This window comes from Panicum virgatum, chromosome 8N (genome assembly GCF_016808335.1).
Source record: "Panicum virgatum strain AP13 chromosome 8N, P.virgatum_v5, whole genome shotgun sequence".
NCBI lineage: Eukaryota > Viridiplantae > Streptophyta > Magnoliopsida > Poales > Poaceae > Panicum > Panicum virgatum.
Window position 1 is genome coordinate 37,527,418 of NC_053152.1, and position 16,487 is coordinate 37,543,904.

At 45.8% G+C, this 16,487-nt stretch overlaps 1 protein-coding gene and 1 long non-coding RNA gene across 2 annotated transcripts; both read right to left on the reverse strand.

The window, feature by feature from the left end:
* Nucleotides 1-264: 264 nt before the first annotated feature.
* On the reverse strand, nucleotides 265-15,160 carry LOC120684494 (aminopeptidase P1-like). The gene is made up of 16 exons (XM_039966342.1): nucleotides 14,914-15,160; nucleotides 14,706-14,769; nucleotides 12,791-12,930; nucleotides 5,206-5,490; nucleotides 5,006-5,128; nucleotides 4,665-4,910; nucleotides 3,534-3,620; nucleotides 3,249-3,316; nucleotides 2,956-3,019; nucleotides 2,400-2,534; nucleotides 2,240-2,320; nucleotides 1,759-1,813; nucleotides 1,175-1,279; nucleotides 1,008-1,079; nucleotides 759-883; nucleotides 265-653 (listed from the first exon to the last, which is right to left on the reverse strand). The coding sequence occupies exons 1-16, from the start codon at nucleotides 15,025-15,027 to the stop codon at nucleotides 486-488; spliced, it is 1,932 nt and encodes a 643-aa protein (XP_039822276.1). The 5' UTR covers nucleotides 15,028-15,160; the 3' UTR covers nucleotides 265-485.
* On the reverse strand, nucleotides 6,448-12,153 carry LOC120684495. Its single transcript, XR_005679321.1, has 2 exons — nucleotides 11,718-12,153; nucleotides 6,448-6,575 (listed from the first exon to the last, which is right to left on the reverse strand). It is a non-coding gene; the product is annotated as an uncharacterized LOC120684495 (long non-coding RNA).
* Nucleotides 15,161-16,487: the final 1,327 nt, after the last annotated feature.

The window sequence follows — 16,487 nt, forward strand, 5'->3', positions numbered from 1 at the left end:
CGTTGCTCACTGACGGAGGACATGCCATCAGCCAGTTGGAAGCACGTAGTATACACACTCCGTACAATCCACCTATCCACATCATGCTAGTGAAGTCAATATCGGAGAAAGGCAGCTGCCGAGGGACTAACGGTATCGCTACCGTAAGCAATCACCAACCATGCGCATGTGAAACAATTGTTATGCATTACTATAAGCTTGAGGGCAAGCAGCTGCCGAGGGACTCATGGTATCGCTACCGTAAGCAATCACCAACCATGCGCATGTAAAACCAATTGTTATGTATTACGATAAGCTCGAGGGCAAGCCATCGTTGTTCTTACTGAAAGATCCACACGGAATTTAATTTGAAAACTGTATGTACATTATCCATAAATTTAATTTTAATTTCAAGACTGACTCCATTTTCGCAGCAAGAAGACCAAGGAGCCGGAGCAGGCAATCAATATCTACGCACGGGACGCTACAGCACTACATGACTGGGCTCAGCCACTTTGGGCAATGGGCTCAGTGGCCTTGCGCAGCCATTCCTTCTCTTGCTCGTTCAGATAGGGTTCCAAGATTCTCCGGCAGTCAGAGTGGTATGTGTTTACCCACTCGATCTCGACAGGGGTTAGCAGCTTGGTGTCTATCAGTTTGGCCTGGTATGGAGCCTGCATGACAGAAGAGATTCATCAGTGGATGATAAAACAAGTGTTATTTGGATAGCCAGATGACACGGACACAGCAGAATAGGAAATCAAACAAGCAATGCTTACCCATGTTATATGTTCAAACGCCAAATAACCTTTATCTCCAAAATTAAATTTAGCATTGGCCTCTTTGCAAATAAGAACATTCTCCAATCTGATACCAAAGCTCCCATCTTCATAATAACCAGGCTCTGCAAGGAAGGATCATGAAATTATTAGATCCATAAAAATCTATATCAACATTGGCATAATATAGAAATTTGACATCAAACTGCAAGTAATTAAAACAAACTTTGAAGTAGGATAGTCACTGACCATCTGTTACAGTCATTGATGCTTGCAATGGCACATTTCGAGCAGTAGGTCTGAAGCTGATTAGATGAGGACCTAGTTCAAAAAAGACAAATGAACAGCTTCATCATTTCAGGGCAGCCGTAACATTAGATGAACTGAGATGGTATAAGAGAACAAATCAGTCAAACCTTCATGAACATTCAAATAAGACCCAATTCCATGGCCTGTACCATGCCGATAGTCAAGACCTTCTCTCCATAGTGGGGCTCGTGAAAGGATATCAAGAGCATGCCCTGCAAGCATCAGTGAGGTTCAGTACAACAAATTTACAGAATTTCATTACAGTTCAGAATAGATGATTCCTATAAAAGCAAACTATTGCGCATACATTGGTGTTAGGATTACACATATGATAAAAAAAAACACTTCCTACAGTGTCTCTTGCAGCATTCTGGATGCGTTTACAGCTGATACATTGTCACAGCTATAATAACATATGTAAGCTGACTTGTTTTTCCCCAGCTTTTAGAGCCTTTGAGGGGCAAATGGTAGAAGTATCAGGGTGGTCTGTCTTTAAGACAATTAATTTATTTGTACGAAAAAAAAATTAATCTAAGGTCCTGTTTTGAACCCAAAGGTAATGGTCATTTTAAGTTTGGAACAAAATACCGATACCAAGGCAACTATGACTTAATGACTTGATCCAACCATATTTCACTGTAATAATTTTGCAGACAGTTTAATATATAGATATGATTCAAATGGAACTTGCCTGTCGTCCCATTAGGAAATACAGCAATGTCAAGTGCGATGTGGCCTTTCAAAACCTATTTTCAACATGAAGCGATTTGGTATTAGAAATAGACCAACCACAGGGACCAAAACTGAAGTGGAAATGATTCTAACATGAGTTTTAATAATTTCAGGAATTCACGATGAAGTTCATTGTAATGATAAATACATAAAATCTTAGCTGGTTAGATTACTATCGTTTTGTAAAACGCCAGAATAATGAGAAGCTTTCAGAGTAATAAAGAGTGACGTAGAAAAAACATATTGCAATCCATTCATTTGCTATCAACCAGTGTCAGAAACTGATGGTTTAGTGAAAGAGTAATGCAATTATAGATGAAATATATGAACTTAGGGTATGATGGGAAAAAAACACTTTCCTAAACAAGTGCTGGATGACACAATAATATCCATCCTTCTGAAATCCCAAAAAAATATTGCAACAAAAAAATAGCACTTACTGCTGTATAGCATGACTTCTCATGCTCTGACGGTTTACCAAAATGTACAGTTCTTGTAATGTCCGTTGTACCATCCAAGTACTGCAGGTACACCATAACGGAAGAGGTCAGCAGATTCAAGAGACCTAATAACATAAAGCTACAGTCCAGGACCAAATACCTGTGCCCCAGAGTCACAAAGATAGATCTTATCAGCATCCATTTCCGAACATGTGCTTGCTTCGGGTTTATAGTGAATAACTGCTGCATTTGGTCCCACAGATGAAATTGTAGGGAAACTCAAACCTCTGAAGTGCTGCAAAAATATTGTAACTTGTCACAGATTGCAGTGGATGCAAAAACGCTCTCTAGCCTCTATGAAAGAATGCACTTTAGATATAGTCATCCAACAACATCAAAAGAAATGATGACAACAAACAAAGGCACTGTCATGATTTGCTTTTCACTCTATCGAACTTGGCTTAAACAGATGATTTATAATAGTTCAGAAGGATATCAACAGCCATTTGTACTGTGACAAAGATAATTACAAGGAACATGATGTATTAGGAAATAAGATAAATTATTACCACTAAAAGTGATCCCTGCTGGGCTCACTTCCAAGTTCCAAAGTTGAGGCCGGTAACAAGCAAACAGCAGCAAGCCAGCAATAGCAGATTTAAATGATATATATGTATCCAATTACTACAGTAACATATAATCTTGCCATAGTATACCTCTTTTGTTGCACGGAAGCCTTCAAGTTTATCACTCACAGAAACCTCAGTAAGCTTGGCTGCTCTGCAGAACAGAAAAGAGATCAAATCAAACCATTAAAACAACTGTAAATTTGGATTCGAGACCGACAAAAAAATAAAGGAAATGCACACTGGAGTCTTATAAACAAGTTTTTTTTTAAAAAAAATGGTGCATAGCCAATCTAATGCAATGTGTTGTAGGCAAGATCTCCTTATGATAGATAATATGACGCCCAAAACAAACTACCAGCACACCAATAGGATACACTTACGAAATTCCCTTTTTATGTGATCCTTTTATCTCACTGAAGTAACCAGAAGCTCCATAGTTCTCCTGCATCTGAATTAGGGACAAAAGAATATTAGAGTCTCAGACCAAGTACTGAACAGCAACTACAATATTCTGAGGACAATTAGTACACCAGAGCAGATAAGCACCTTTGAAGATGCAATTATGCAAATAAAGCTTGCTTAGACATGGCAAACCAAGTGTACACAAAATTCAAGTCTTAAGTTCAGGCATATATTAGTATGATGAGAAATTAATCTATGCTTACCTGATTATCCAGCCAATGAAGGTATTGCACAACAGCTGCACCATCTCGAATATGCGCCTTCCTTAACCCATCCAGTTCTGTGGGATTCTACATCATTTTTGCAAAGAAATTAAAAAAAAATCTAGAGAAACAGACATCCTAAATTCCAAGAATTGCGAATTCAAAAACTATCTGTGAACCATAAATATATAATAGGAAAATGAGAACAAAACAAAACACAAATCTCTGTGACGCATTTCTGGTGCACATGTTTCTATTCTTCCACCAATCCAGATTTTGAACAAAGCACAAGTCAAAATATGAGGAAAGAAGCCTTTACTCATACAAATTGCAATTAAAATTTTAATTCCATAACAGAATGGGATGGAATACCAGCAACTATATTATTGTTTTCAACAATTCGTTGACTTCAGTACACACTTCTAATATTCCAGAACCTAGATCTAAAAAAAAAATTCAAAATTACACTGCACAAGTCTAAAATGACATGTCTTTGACAACAGAGGGAGTACTGATTCATAATTCTTACTACTATATGATAATATACAGATAATTTACTATAATATCTGTGATTACGGAACTTCTAAACAGTCTAACAGAGATGTCTCTTTTTTCACGAAAACAGCATGATTGTTAACATGTTCTTCAATAGACCTGAGAAATTTTGTCCAGCACTATTTGTTCGAACTACCATTTTTTTTTCCATGTTCTTGTAACATCCTCAACCATAACTGAGCAGTATTTGTAGTTAGTCTAGCAGATTGGCACACTCTTTTTGTTTATTACATTCCCAATGATATATTATATTGCACTGATGTAATATGTTCCCCTCTCTTTCATTTCCACACCCATACTTCAATCATTCTGATGTAAAAGAAACAACAGATTTGTCATAATTAATAAAACATCTTCCACATCCAGCTCAAAGTAACACATCCATCCAGCTAGCAAGTTGAGGTTAAACAAGCAAGTTCCATGCTTTCTAAACTTACCTGACACAACAACAATTCAAGGAGTGCTACTGCTAACATATCGATATATATCATATATTAAAGTATTTAAAGTTCTACAGTTGATTTTCTGTACAATTTTGTATTAACACTAGCACAAGAGATAATAAAGTAAGTTCACCTTAACAGCCTTCGGAAGGGCAATTGGTGATTGAAGTATCAAAACTTGATGCGGGTTCAACTTTGAGTAGAGTGCAAGGCAACATGAGGCAGAATCAATCCAAATTTTTGAACCCTCCACAACATTGATATCCTTTTCCCCATGCACAGAACTTTTTAGATTGTCAGATGCGAGTAGACTCACATCTGATTGAACCGTTTCATACTCTCTTATATCAATACCATTTTCAACCATGTATTTCTGAACCTGTAAAATAGAAGAAACACATAACAAAGATATTACACCATAACCTACAAAATATGAGCATGAACAGTAGAATTCGATAATCGTAAAAAACTGACCTCGGCTGTTACTTTTCTCTTGTCCACATAAAAGAAAGCACTGTCCAAGGTTACAATAGCATAAGAATGAACCACTGGGCTGTAATCCACATCACTTCCTCGAATGTTGTACAACCAAGCAACCTAAACAAAGGAATTAGAAACACCACAGCCCGATGAAAATTATGAAAAATGAAACAACTTTAAATAATATAATGTACCTCATCAAGGGCAGTTATTATAATTGCAGTAGCTTTTTCATGTACTAGCTTTTTTCTTAGCTCCTTGATCTTTTCTGATACACTACGCCCTGCAAATTCTACTGGGTGTACAATTACAGGCCTAGGTTCGACTGGTGGGCGATCCATCCATACTTCATCCACTAAGTCAATAGAAAGCTGAAATAATGTCTGGTGCTTCTTTGAAAATGCATGATCATATCTTTGAGCAGAGTCAACCGAGATACACCATGGATTGATTCCAATGACAGCTTTATCTGCCAGATTCTGATAGAACAACAACAAAATGCAACAAATTAGCCAGAAGTAATATTCAATACAGAAGTCAGAACACCAGAAATCTATGATGCGCCGATACTCCGCTCACCTAGCGTATCCCGTATCCGATACGTATCGGATACGGATGGGATACGTTGCAGATACGTATCCAGCGATTTTTATTATTTTCAGATACTTCTGTGCATAGGATACGCGTATGGATACGTATGGGCCACTTTGGATACGGCCCAACATATTTTCTGGCCCATTTAGCCCACAAACAGGTATAACCCTAACTCCCTAAGGCCTCCCACTCTCCCAGTATCCCACGAGCAGCAGCCGCCAGGGGTTAGGGGTGCCCTGCTCCCGCATCCGCCAGGCGCGACCTGCGACGCTGCCCGACGCCGCGGACGCCGGCGACCCCGCGCGACGCCGCCGACGCGCCGGCCGCCTGTCCTGCTCCTGCACGGCCTCTCCTCCGCCTCTGCTGCACCCGCACGGCCTCTCCTCCGCCGTCCCTGTTCCCCCACGGCCCCACGACCTCTCCTCCGCCTCTGCTCCTGACTATTGGGTAAGTCCTTCCCTTCCCTTCTATGCTTCTACATTCACCCTCTGATCTGATAGTGATAGGTTTTTCCTTTGTCTTTGCATTCTCCCAGTAGCACTAGCACCTACTCTAGAAAATGGCTGGACGTGATGAACGTGCTCCGATTCAAATTGATGCGCAGCAAATGAACAAGAGGATGCAATTTGCTGTTATGTTATTTACTACTATTGTGTTTGCTTGTTTGGAACTATGATTTCAGTTATTTATGACTTATGAGACTATTATGTTTGCTTGTTTGGAACTAAGTTTTAAATTATTTATAAGACTGCAAGCAATGTTCTTAAGGCGTTGAGGCGAGGTGTGGCGCCCTACCTCCTCTGGACGCCTAGGCGACGCCTAGGCGAGGCGAGGCGACGCCATACACCAACGTAAAAGCAGCATATTAGCAGTATAATTAGCAGTATAAAGGGGAAAAGAAATGAGAAAAGAAGAAAGAAAAGAGAAAAGGCCCGAGAAGAATGTAAGGCCCAGCCCACCAAGTCACTACCTGTTAGATATATAGAGTTGTATATGGTCTTGTATTGTATTTGTACCCTAACTTGTACTCCAAGCCTATACGGCCTATATAATGAAAGGTCACCCCCCCTCATTAGGGTGTGTGGTGTTTACCCAACTCTCTACATGGTATAGAGCCTAAACCCTAGGCCTGCCTCTCTCCCTCCCTCCCTCCCTGCCCTAGCGCGCGCCGCCCCCTTCCTAGCCGCGCGTGCCTCCTCTCTTCCGCTGCCCTTCGCGCCGCCGCCTCCCTGGCTGCGCGCGACCTCTCCACCACACCAGATCCCATCTGTTAATGTCCACCATCACCCACGTGGACTCCGGTGACAGCGATTCCGATTGCTCCATCGGGTTTTCTCTTCTCTTCGGCGACGACTCTGCTGCACAGATTGATTCTCCCATGGCGCTCCCTTACGCCGCGATCAATGTGCACTCCTACGTCCCGATGAAGCTTGACTTCCGCGCCGACAACTTCTCCAAGTGGAAGGCGTGCTTCGAGGCTCTGTGCGGCACTTTCGCCCTGATGTCGCACATCGACGGGACAGCACCTCCCAATCCCCTCACCCCTCTGTGGATTCAGGAGGACTGCTGCGTCCGTTCCTGGATCTACAGCACCATCTCCGACGCCGTTCACGACTTCATCATGGAGGCGGACCCGACGGCACACAAGCTTTGGGCCGGCATCGCTGCCCGCTTCCGGGCGAATCGGGCACCCCATGCTATCTTCCTGAGTCAGGCCTTCATGACCCTGACTCAGGGGGATCTGTCCGTCGAAGCCTACGGCCAGGAGATGAAGAAGGCTGCTGATCGCCTTCATGACGTCGGCAGACCCGTCGATGACACGATGATGGTGCTCAACCTGCTCCGAGGCGCCAATCCTCGCTTCAGCTCCACCTGCGACATCATCGCTGATGACCCCGACATCACCTTCTCCAGCGCCCTTGATCGCCTTGCCCTCAAGGAGTTGCGCCTGGCCGAGGAGGCCAAGCTGGTCACCTCCACCGCTCTCAACGCCTCCACGCCCTCCGGCTGCGGGTCCTCCTGCCGCTCCTCCATGCCGTCGCCTCCTCAGCAACTCCTGGCACAGCAGCAACAGCAGGGCGGCGGCGGCGGTGGCCAGCAGAGGCGGAAGAGGAACAACAACCGCAAGGGCGGCGGCGGCGGCCAACAGCCGCAACAGCCACGCGCGCCCAACCCTAATGGACCCTGGATTTGCATCAATCCATGGGGTCAGCAGGGTCAGGCGGGCGGCTTCGGCGGCGGCGGCCAGGGCTCGCGTGGCGGTGGACAACAGCGCGGTGGCCCTGGACTTCTTGGGTCTGCTCCCCAGGCCCACACTGCGGTTGCTGCGCAGCAATCCGGCGGCCAGGCGCAGTGGGACATGGCTGGCCTTGTGGCTGCTCTGCAGCAGATGTCGCTGCAAGGCGACACCTGGGTGATGGACACCGGCGCTTCCACTCACATGCATTCATCTGAAGGTATACTCCACTCTCGTCTTCCAGCTGCTGATTCTTCAATTCTAGTAGGCAATGGTGCATGTATCCCTGTCACGACCCGCGGCTCCTCGATTCTAGACACCAATTCCGCTAAATTCCTCCTGAACAACATCCTTATCGCTCCCTCCATTGTTCGCAATTTACTTTCTGTTCGCCAGTTTACCCGCGATAATGGTGGTTCTATAGAATTTGACGCTTTTGGTTTCTCTGTCAAGGAACCCAAGACAGGACGCGTGATTCTTCGCTGCAATAGCTCAGGCGATCTCTACACCATCTCGCCTGCTGCCCAGCCCACTGCTACCGCCCTCCTTGTAGCATCTTCCTCGGTGTGGCACCGTCGCCTCGGTCATCCTGCTCCAGCCGCCATAGCTAGTCTCAGGAAACACAATCTACTTTCATGTAATAAAATAGACCGCACCCTTTGCCACGCCTGTCAACTTGGCAAACATGCGCGTCTCCCTTTTAGTTCATCTCGTTCACAGACTATTTCCCCTTTCGAGATAGTTCATTGTGATGTTTGGACATCACCAGTTCCTAGTATTTTTGGCTATTCTTATTATTTGGTTTTGCTGGATGATTTCACTCATTTTTGCTGGACGTTTCCACTTAAGCACAAGTCTGAGGTCCGTCAGCACCTTGCTGATTTTATCCCATACGTTCGCACACAGTTCGGTTCTACCGTTAGATGCTTCCAAGTTGATAACGGGACGGAGTTTGTTAACCATGCCATGCACGACTTGCTTGCTGCCCACGGCATCGTCTTCCATCTCTCCTGTCCCTACACTTCCCCACAAAATGGCAAAGCTGAACGTGTGCTTCGTACCTTCAATAACTCTGTGCGCACCATGCTCATCCATGCGTCCATGTCCCCCAAGTACTGGGCTGAGGCCCTTGCAGCCGCCACATACTTGCTTAACCGGCGCCCCTCCTCTTCCATTCGCAACGAAGTCCCGTACACTCGTTTGTACCAATCTCCTCCCTCCTATGAGCATTTACGTGTCTTTGGATGCCTTTGTTACCCCAACCTACAAGCCACATCCCCGTATAAGCTTGCGCCGTGTTCCACCGCCTGTGTGTTTTTGGGGTACCCCTCTGCTCACAAGGGATATCGTTGTTTGGATCTCTCCACGCGCCGAATCATCATCTCTCGTCATGTTGTATTTGATGAGCTCTCTTTTCCGTTTGCGCGACTCTAGCACTCCCACCAGCTCCTTTGATTTTCTTCTCGGTCGCGACTTGGATATTGCACCTTGTTTTACTGATCATGCAGCTGGTGGCGGATTGCTTGGTGGGCGTGGTTTCGTACCCCCACCAAGCCCCGACGTTTCCCAGTCTGGTGGGTGTGGTCTAGTGCCCCTACCCGGCGCTCTGGGTGTCTCCACGTCCGGTGGGTGTGGTTCGGTACCCCCATCTGGCACTTCGGTTTCTGGCAGTCTGGGCGGGTGTGGTCTCGTGCCCCCGTCAGGGCCTCTCGACGACGCTGTAGCTACTGGCAGTCCGGGCGGGTGTGGTCTCGTGCCCCCGTCAGGGCCTCTCGACGACGCTGCAGCTACTGGCAGTCCGGGCGGGTGTGGTCTCGTGCCCTCGTCAGGATCTGCTTCGACTACGGGCGGGTGTCTTCCTCTTGGCGGGACAGACTCCGTGGAGACTGTTCCTGCGCCTCCACCAGCGCCTGCTGTTCCTGTCGTCCCTGCTGCTCCACCAGCGCCTGCCGGACCTGCTGCTCCGGCTGGGCGTTTCGGCAACGTCTACCGTCGTCGCCCCGTCAATGGTCCCCTTCCTGTTCAACGGTATGGTGCTACAGCGCGTGATCTTCGGCCGCCTGAGCCTCCTTCCCGGCCGATGCGCGGCCCCTCACCGCCGCCTACTCTACGGCGGTTGACTCGTCTTCAGACTGGTACCATAAACCCTGTCGATTACCGGAATTTATCTGCTGATCATAAGGTTGCTTCTCCTATTCCGAGCAATTATCGTAGTGCGCTTGCTGATCCCAATTGGCGCACAGCTATGGCAGATGAGTTTCAGGCCCTGATTGACAATGATACTTGGCGTCTTGTTCCTCGGCCTCCTGGTGCTAATGTTCTGACAGGGAAGTGGATTTACAAGCTTAAGTATAATTCAGATGGCTCTCTGTCTCGTCACAAGGCTCGTTGGGTCGCCCGCGGATTCACTCAACAGCCTGGTCTTGACTTTGATGAGACATTCAGTCCGGTTGTTAAGCCAGAGACCATTCGGACGGTTCTGAGTATTGCAGCTTCTCGACAGTGGCCGATTCACCAGCTTGATGTGAAGAATGATTTTCTTCACGGTCGTCTTGATGAGACAGTTTACTGTCAACAGCCTCCTGGTTTTGTTGATCCTGCATATCCTGATTATGTCTGCCTTCTCCAGAAGTCTCTTTATGGTCTGAAGCAGGCTCCTCGTGCTTGGCATCAGCGGTTTGCCACATACTTACGACAGTTGGGTTATGTTCCTTCAGAGTCTGACCACTCATTGTTTGTCTACAAGACTAGTGCTGACACTGCCTACCTTCTGTTATATGTGGATGACATCGTTCTCACTGCCTCGTCCTCTGCCCTGCTTCAGCGCATTACTGATCGACTTCATGCTGAGTTTGCTATGACAGATCTTGGAGCACTTCATCACTTTCTGAGAGTTTCTGTTACTCGCTCTTCAGATGGGTTATCTCTGTCTCAGCGACAGTATGCCTTGGACCTTCTTCAGCGTGCTGGTATGAGTGATTGCCATCCTGTATCGACGCCAGTGGATTCTAAGTCCAAGTTGTCTGCCACAGATGGTGCACCTGTGGCCAATGCCTCTGAGTACAGGAGTCTTGCTGGAGCTTTGCAGTACCTCACCTTGACTCGTCCTGATCTTGCATATGCTGTTCAGCAGGTCTGTTTGTTCATGCATGATCCACGGGAGCCACATCTTGCGCTTGTCAAGCGCATCCTGCGCTATGTGAAGGGCACACTGTCTTTTGTCCTACACATTGGTACAGGTCCTGTTGATACTCTCACAGCCTATTCTGATGCCGACTGGGCTGGTTGTCCTGATTCGAGGCGTTCTACTTCGGGTTATTGTGTTTATCTTGGTGATACTCTGGTGTCTTGGAAGTCCAAGCGGCAGCACACAGTTTCTCGTTCGAGTGCCGAGGCCGAGTACAGGGCAGTTGCTCACGTTGTGGCTGAGTGTTGTTGGCTGCGTCAGCTTCTTCAGGAACTTCATCTTCCTCTCAAGAAGGCTACGATTGTCTTTTGTGACAATGTTAGTGCTGTCTATATGACAGCTAACCCAGTTCACCATCGACGAACGAAGCACATTGAGATTGACATCCACTTTGTCCGTGAGAAGGTCGCTTTGGGGGAAGTCCGGGTCCTCCATGTTCTTTCATCACATCAGTATGCTGATATCATGACTAAGGGTCTTCCTGTACAGTTGTTTACTGATTTTAGGTCCAGTCTTGGTGTTCGTGATGCTTCCCCTGCGACTGCGGGCGGGTGTTAGATATATAGAGTTGTATATGGTCTTGTATTGTATTTGTACCCTAACTTGTACTCCAAGCTTATACGGCCTATAAAATGAAAGGTCACCCCCCTCATTAGGGTGTGTGGTGTTTGCCCAACTCTCTACACTACCAGCCCATAAACTACTCATCACTTCATCAGTCCTCCCGTGAGCCCACCCTCTCCACCCTATCGTTGTGCGCCGCCGCTCGCCCGCTCATCCCAGACAGCACCAGCGCCGCCAGTCCTCCTCCTTGCCGCAGCCACCCCCAGATGGAGCACCAGCGCCGCCGCTCCAGGAAGGGGCGCCGGCAGGTAGGCAGAGACGGAGCAGAGCACCGCCGCCGAGGATTCCAGGTGCTGGCGGCCTGCACCCTCTCTCTTGGGGGCCAGATCTCCCCGGCGCCGGTGCCGTCGAGGATGAGGAAGGCGGAGGTCGTGCGCCCGCTAGTTCTGGTAACCTTCTTGCTCCTCCTTTCATCTCCCAGTCGCTCCTTCCCCTTGCTCTTCCTCTCTTCTTGCTGGGCGTCGGCGACGCCTTGGCCTCCCTGAGCGCCTAGCCTAGGCGACGCCTTAAGAACCATGACTGCAAGTTGCTGTATGTTTTTATTTCTATTAAAAAATTTGTATCCGTATCAGCGGATTGGTGTTTTTCTTGAAATAGCGTATCCGTGTATCCGATACGTATCGTATCCAATACGTATCGTATCCGATACACGTACCCGTATGCGTGCATCCTAGCCAGAAATTTACTCAATCACCAAAATCTATTAAAATGATAGTTATTAATTTTCTCACAACAAACTGAAAATCCTTAAGTAGCTAGTTAAAATTCAACAAGATGTGAACAAAGTTAAGGCTTTTAACATTGTTGATATTTTTATCTACAGCTAACTACCAGCAGTTAAGTGTCAGAAGTCCGAACAATTCCATCACATATAACAAAGTAGTTAGAGGTGCGAATTTCAAATCTACTGCATCATCCCAAGAAAACCAAGTATATCCTTGTGGCATCCCCACAAAAACTGGGGGAAATTGTATTGAGAAGAAAAATAAAAAAGGATTGTATTTCACAATAATCGTGGATGAGTGCAATGGTATAATCCAGTCATTGTCATGTACGAGTTACTAGTTGAGTGGTTTTATTTGGAATCTTAGAAGGCAACAAATTACAAATGTGCTTCAGAAAGGAAGCAAGTGCTTACATCAGCTATCCAAGCTTCAACCGGTGGGTCTTCTCCCATGCGCATTAATTTCCAACGATCACTCAGTTGCTGTGTTGCTTGCAAGAAGTAGCGTCCATCCGTCCACAACAAGGCCTCTTTCATGGTGATAAGAGCCAAGCCTATTTAAAATTCAACATACACACTAACTGAGAAATCAAAGCAGCAACCAGTTTAAGACCTCAAACCAAATGGTAACACAAAGTAGAAAACAGTAATGAAATAGCAGCGACTAAAGGTTGTCCCATGTTCAGATTCAGCTTGGGGATTATCATAACCATAGGCAGTTACATTGTTGTCCAAATCAATTTACAGCCCACCCCCCGCCCACCCATCACACAGAGAGTCACAAATAGTTGGGCTGAAAATAATAGACTCAAAAGCGTAGCTTTGACCACTATTCTATAATAGATGTAACAGTGGAAGTACTTTTCAAGTAAAGTCTAAACATATAGTTTCATGTTTTAAAATTTCCAAAAATTTGATTCTTGTGGAAAATGTTAAGAATTTGTGGCTGGATGGAGTACCTTTGTTGAAAGATTGAAGAAATACAAGTTTCACTTCTGGTGGTTTTGAATGTAATCAATATCATCCCATTTACATAGTTTGCATTAAAGTGACTGGCCCACTGTACTTATCTACTTTCTGATCAAGGTATGTAAGACAACACCAATAGCTACAGAGATCAGTAACCAAAATTGCATATATTATGATTTCTCATTGATAAGTTCAATATATTACTAAACAAGGTACCATGCAAATGTGGAAATTGTGGAAACAAGGTTGCACATCAATGGTCTACCAAATAAATTGTAACCTTGAACCATGGTCCATTGTGTCTGTGGAGTGTGAACACAAGAGCTTTCAAATTTATAATATACGATTACATACATAGAGAGAAAAAAGGAAACTGCATCAGTTATCCATTGCATCTTCATATTTCTGTACAAGTGTACATGCTGAAATTTGCTTTTCTGTCTAGCATGTAAATACGTAACGCCAAAAATAACTAATTGTCCCATTCTGACTAAGTTAGTGACCAACAATCTAAACCGTCCTTTATTGGTCCAAAGGTTTTGTCGTATCTGAATTTGTACGTTACTTATCAACTCCTAGAGGAAATCCGTTCTTTTGCTGTGACTAATTTAATGACCATGCAAACTACGTAGAAAAATGCATGGCAATCAGAAGGTAGAGGATTTTCAACTTTTGGCGGGACTATTTAAGATTCCTACAAATCGTATTGTATTAGCTCAAGAGGTAAGTAATCTTTGTAACTATTAGGGTGCGATTCGCATGGCTCCAGATTCTCCAAGAAACGTTTCAGATCCAGATTCTCCACAGAAACATTTCTCTACTGAAACAGGGAGAATTGGTGAAACTGTTTGGCTACCGATCCAGATACTCGCTGAAATGAACTAGAATCACCGAGAAACACCTACTTGGGTGATTCTCATTCCTAGTACAAAAACAAGAAATCTTTCTCTGTTGAATCACTTCGCCAGATACCCGTTTGGCACAGATTCTGGTGATTCTTACGAGAAATGGAACCTGCTGACTCGATTCACACTGCAGAAATTTTTAGCCCCAACAAGGCCACACTGCCACAAGGCTCCACCAATCTGTAGCACTTCATCGCCAAAACAGCTAGCCTAACTAAAACAACAGTCATATCTTATCAAGTCGCGCTAACCCGTCTAACTGACTCACTGCCTCCACAAACACCGATCTGGCAGTACAAGCATGTAGCGCAAATACCCGATGTCTCGATTGCCTGAAGTGTTACCCCAACCGTGCCAAAATCACGCGAAACCAAATATTAAGTAGCAACAGGAAGAACATGACGATTCTCTCAAAATTAAACTAGGACGAGGGAGGGGTCGAACTCAGCACGCACCAGCGCTACCCGTGAACCCGGAGATGAACTCCCGCCGCTTGTCCTGCTCCGAGACGTACTCGCTCTGCACGCACAATCCACAGCCACAGTCAGTCCGCGGGACGATCCGATCGAACGAGACCCTAAGCCCGGCGAGCAGCCGACCCCAGCGGGAGATCCGATCCCCCCCGATCTGCGCGGGTGGGTGGGGCAGCGGCGCGCAACGAACCTGGTGGGCGTCCTCGGAGGGGACGATCAGCGCGTGGAGCGGCGGCGACTGGACCGCCATCAGCCCGCGGATCGCGTCCAGGAGCTGGTCCCTCGCCGCCGCCATTATCCCCATCTCCGCCGGCGCCGCCGCAGTCCCCCCCCCCCCCCCCTCTCGCTTCCTTCCTCGGCTGGGAAGTGCCGAAGTGGAGAGGTTTGTTGGATTTTCCGACGGCAAAGGTGGAACGGAAAATAATATCTCCTCGGGTCCTACAATGGAAAGCCGTCGGCCTGACCCTTCTTCAAGCGGAGTGGGCGGCGCAGCCCCACGCCCACGAATTGACATGGGCAGGCACACGTCTCGACACAATTGGCATCGGCCTGGTCCAGCCCAAACTAGAATTCGGCCTTCCTGTGGAGAACCCATTCCTGGGTTCAGAATCCAGACAACATGAACTGCTTGCGGCCCAATCGAGAGGTTAAAGCATACACAGCCTATGGCAAGCCGGGGTCGTTCCCCCACGATGGCTATACATCGCACGCCCGACAAAAGCGACAAAAAAGTTTAAACCCATTGGTGTAAAAAAATTATAAATAGATTTTATTTAATAATTTATGTATATGTTCAAATATTCGATGTGATTTTTTTAGTATAAAATTTTTGGATATAAACATGGCCGTAGTGTGAATCTGCTCCATAAATAGAAATGGAAGGCGGCACCTGCTATATATGAATAAGGGATTGCTTGTGGATTGATTGAGACATGAGTTAGCACCTAGCATCACCTACATATGATGTGACACAACAAATGTGGGGGCATCACCTACATGTGATGTGACACAACAAAACTACATTATTAATGTATATGAACCAATTTTTCTAGAGCAAATAGGATGATTGCAGTGGTGCATCACCTACATGTGATGTGATACAACAAAATTGTACTATTAATGCACATGAACCAACTTTTCCAGAGCAATCAGTGTTGAAGACTGAGCGCCACACGTGTTTCTGCCATCTTTTATCTGTGTCAATAAGCTTGAATCCATAGGAGCACGGGGACAACACATACCTCAATTCCTCAAAGCCTATAAGAAGGGAAAATAGTAACTATGATGGTTTCGTGATGATTTTGAATAACATCATGGAATTAGCGTCACAGATTAATCGCTCGATGTTTTTTGCGTAACGTCACAGATTGGCACAATCTATGACGTTTTTAAACCGTCACAAAATGACATGAAGCCCATTTAGTCCAACCCAAGCCCAATATCTATGACAAAAATAAACATCACAGATGTTATCACATATAATGCCACATGTTCAACCATCAATGGCATGGACATTGACGTGGCATCTGACGCGGCCGATGACATGGCGGCAGATATGGCATCCAACGTGTCGGCTGATGTGGCCAATGACATGGTGGCTGATGTGGCGATCAACATGGCTAATGATGTGTCATTTTTAAAAAAAATCTGACCCACTTGTTATTGGGTCCATTTTGGAACTGAGCTGCTACGGTGGGCCATTTTTCAGCCCATTACAATTCCAGTTAGATTGAATAGCCACTAAATAGCCAATCATACAAGCCC

Bases quoted from the DNA above. Each gene is read 5' to 3' on its own strand.
- LOC120684494 (XM_039966342.1), bottom strand. From the start codon at position 15,027: ATGGGGATAATGGCGGCGGCGAGGGACCAGCTCCTGGACGCGATCCGC. The intron at 2,321-2,399 runs GTATTTGGTCCT...GTGTACCTGCAG, and splicing joins TTTGTGACTCTGGGGCACAG to TACTTGGATGGTACAACGGA. The intron at 1,814-2,239 runs GTAAGTGCTATT...TGTTGAAAATAG, and splicing joins AGAAGTCATGCTATACAGCA to GTTTTGAAAGGCCACATCGC.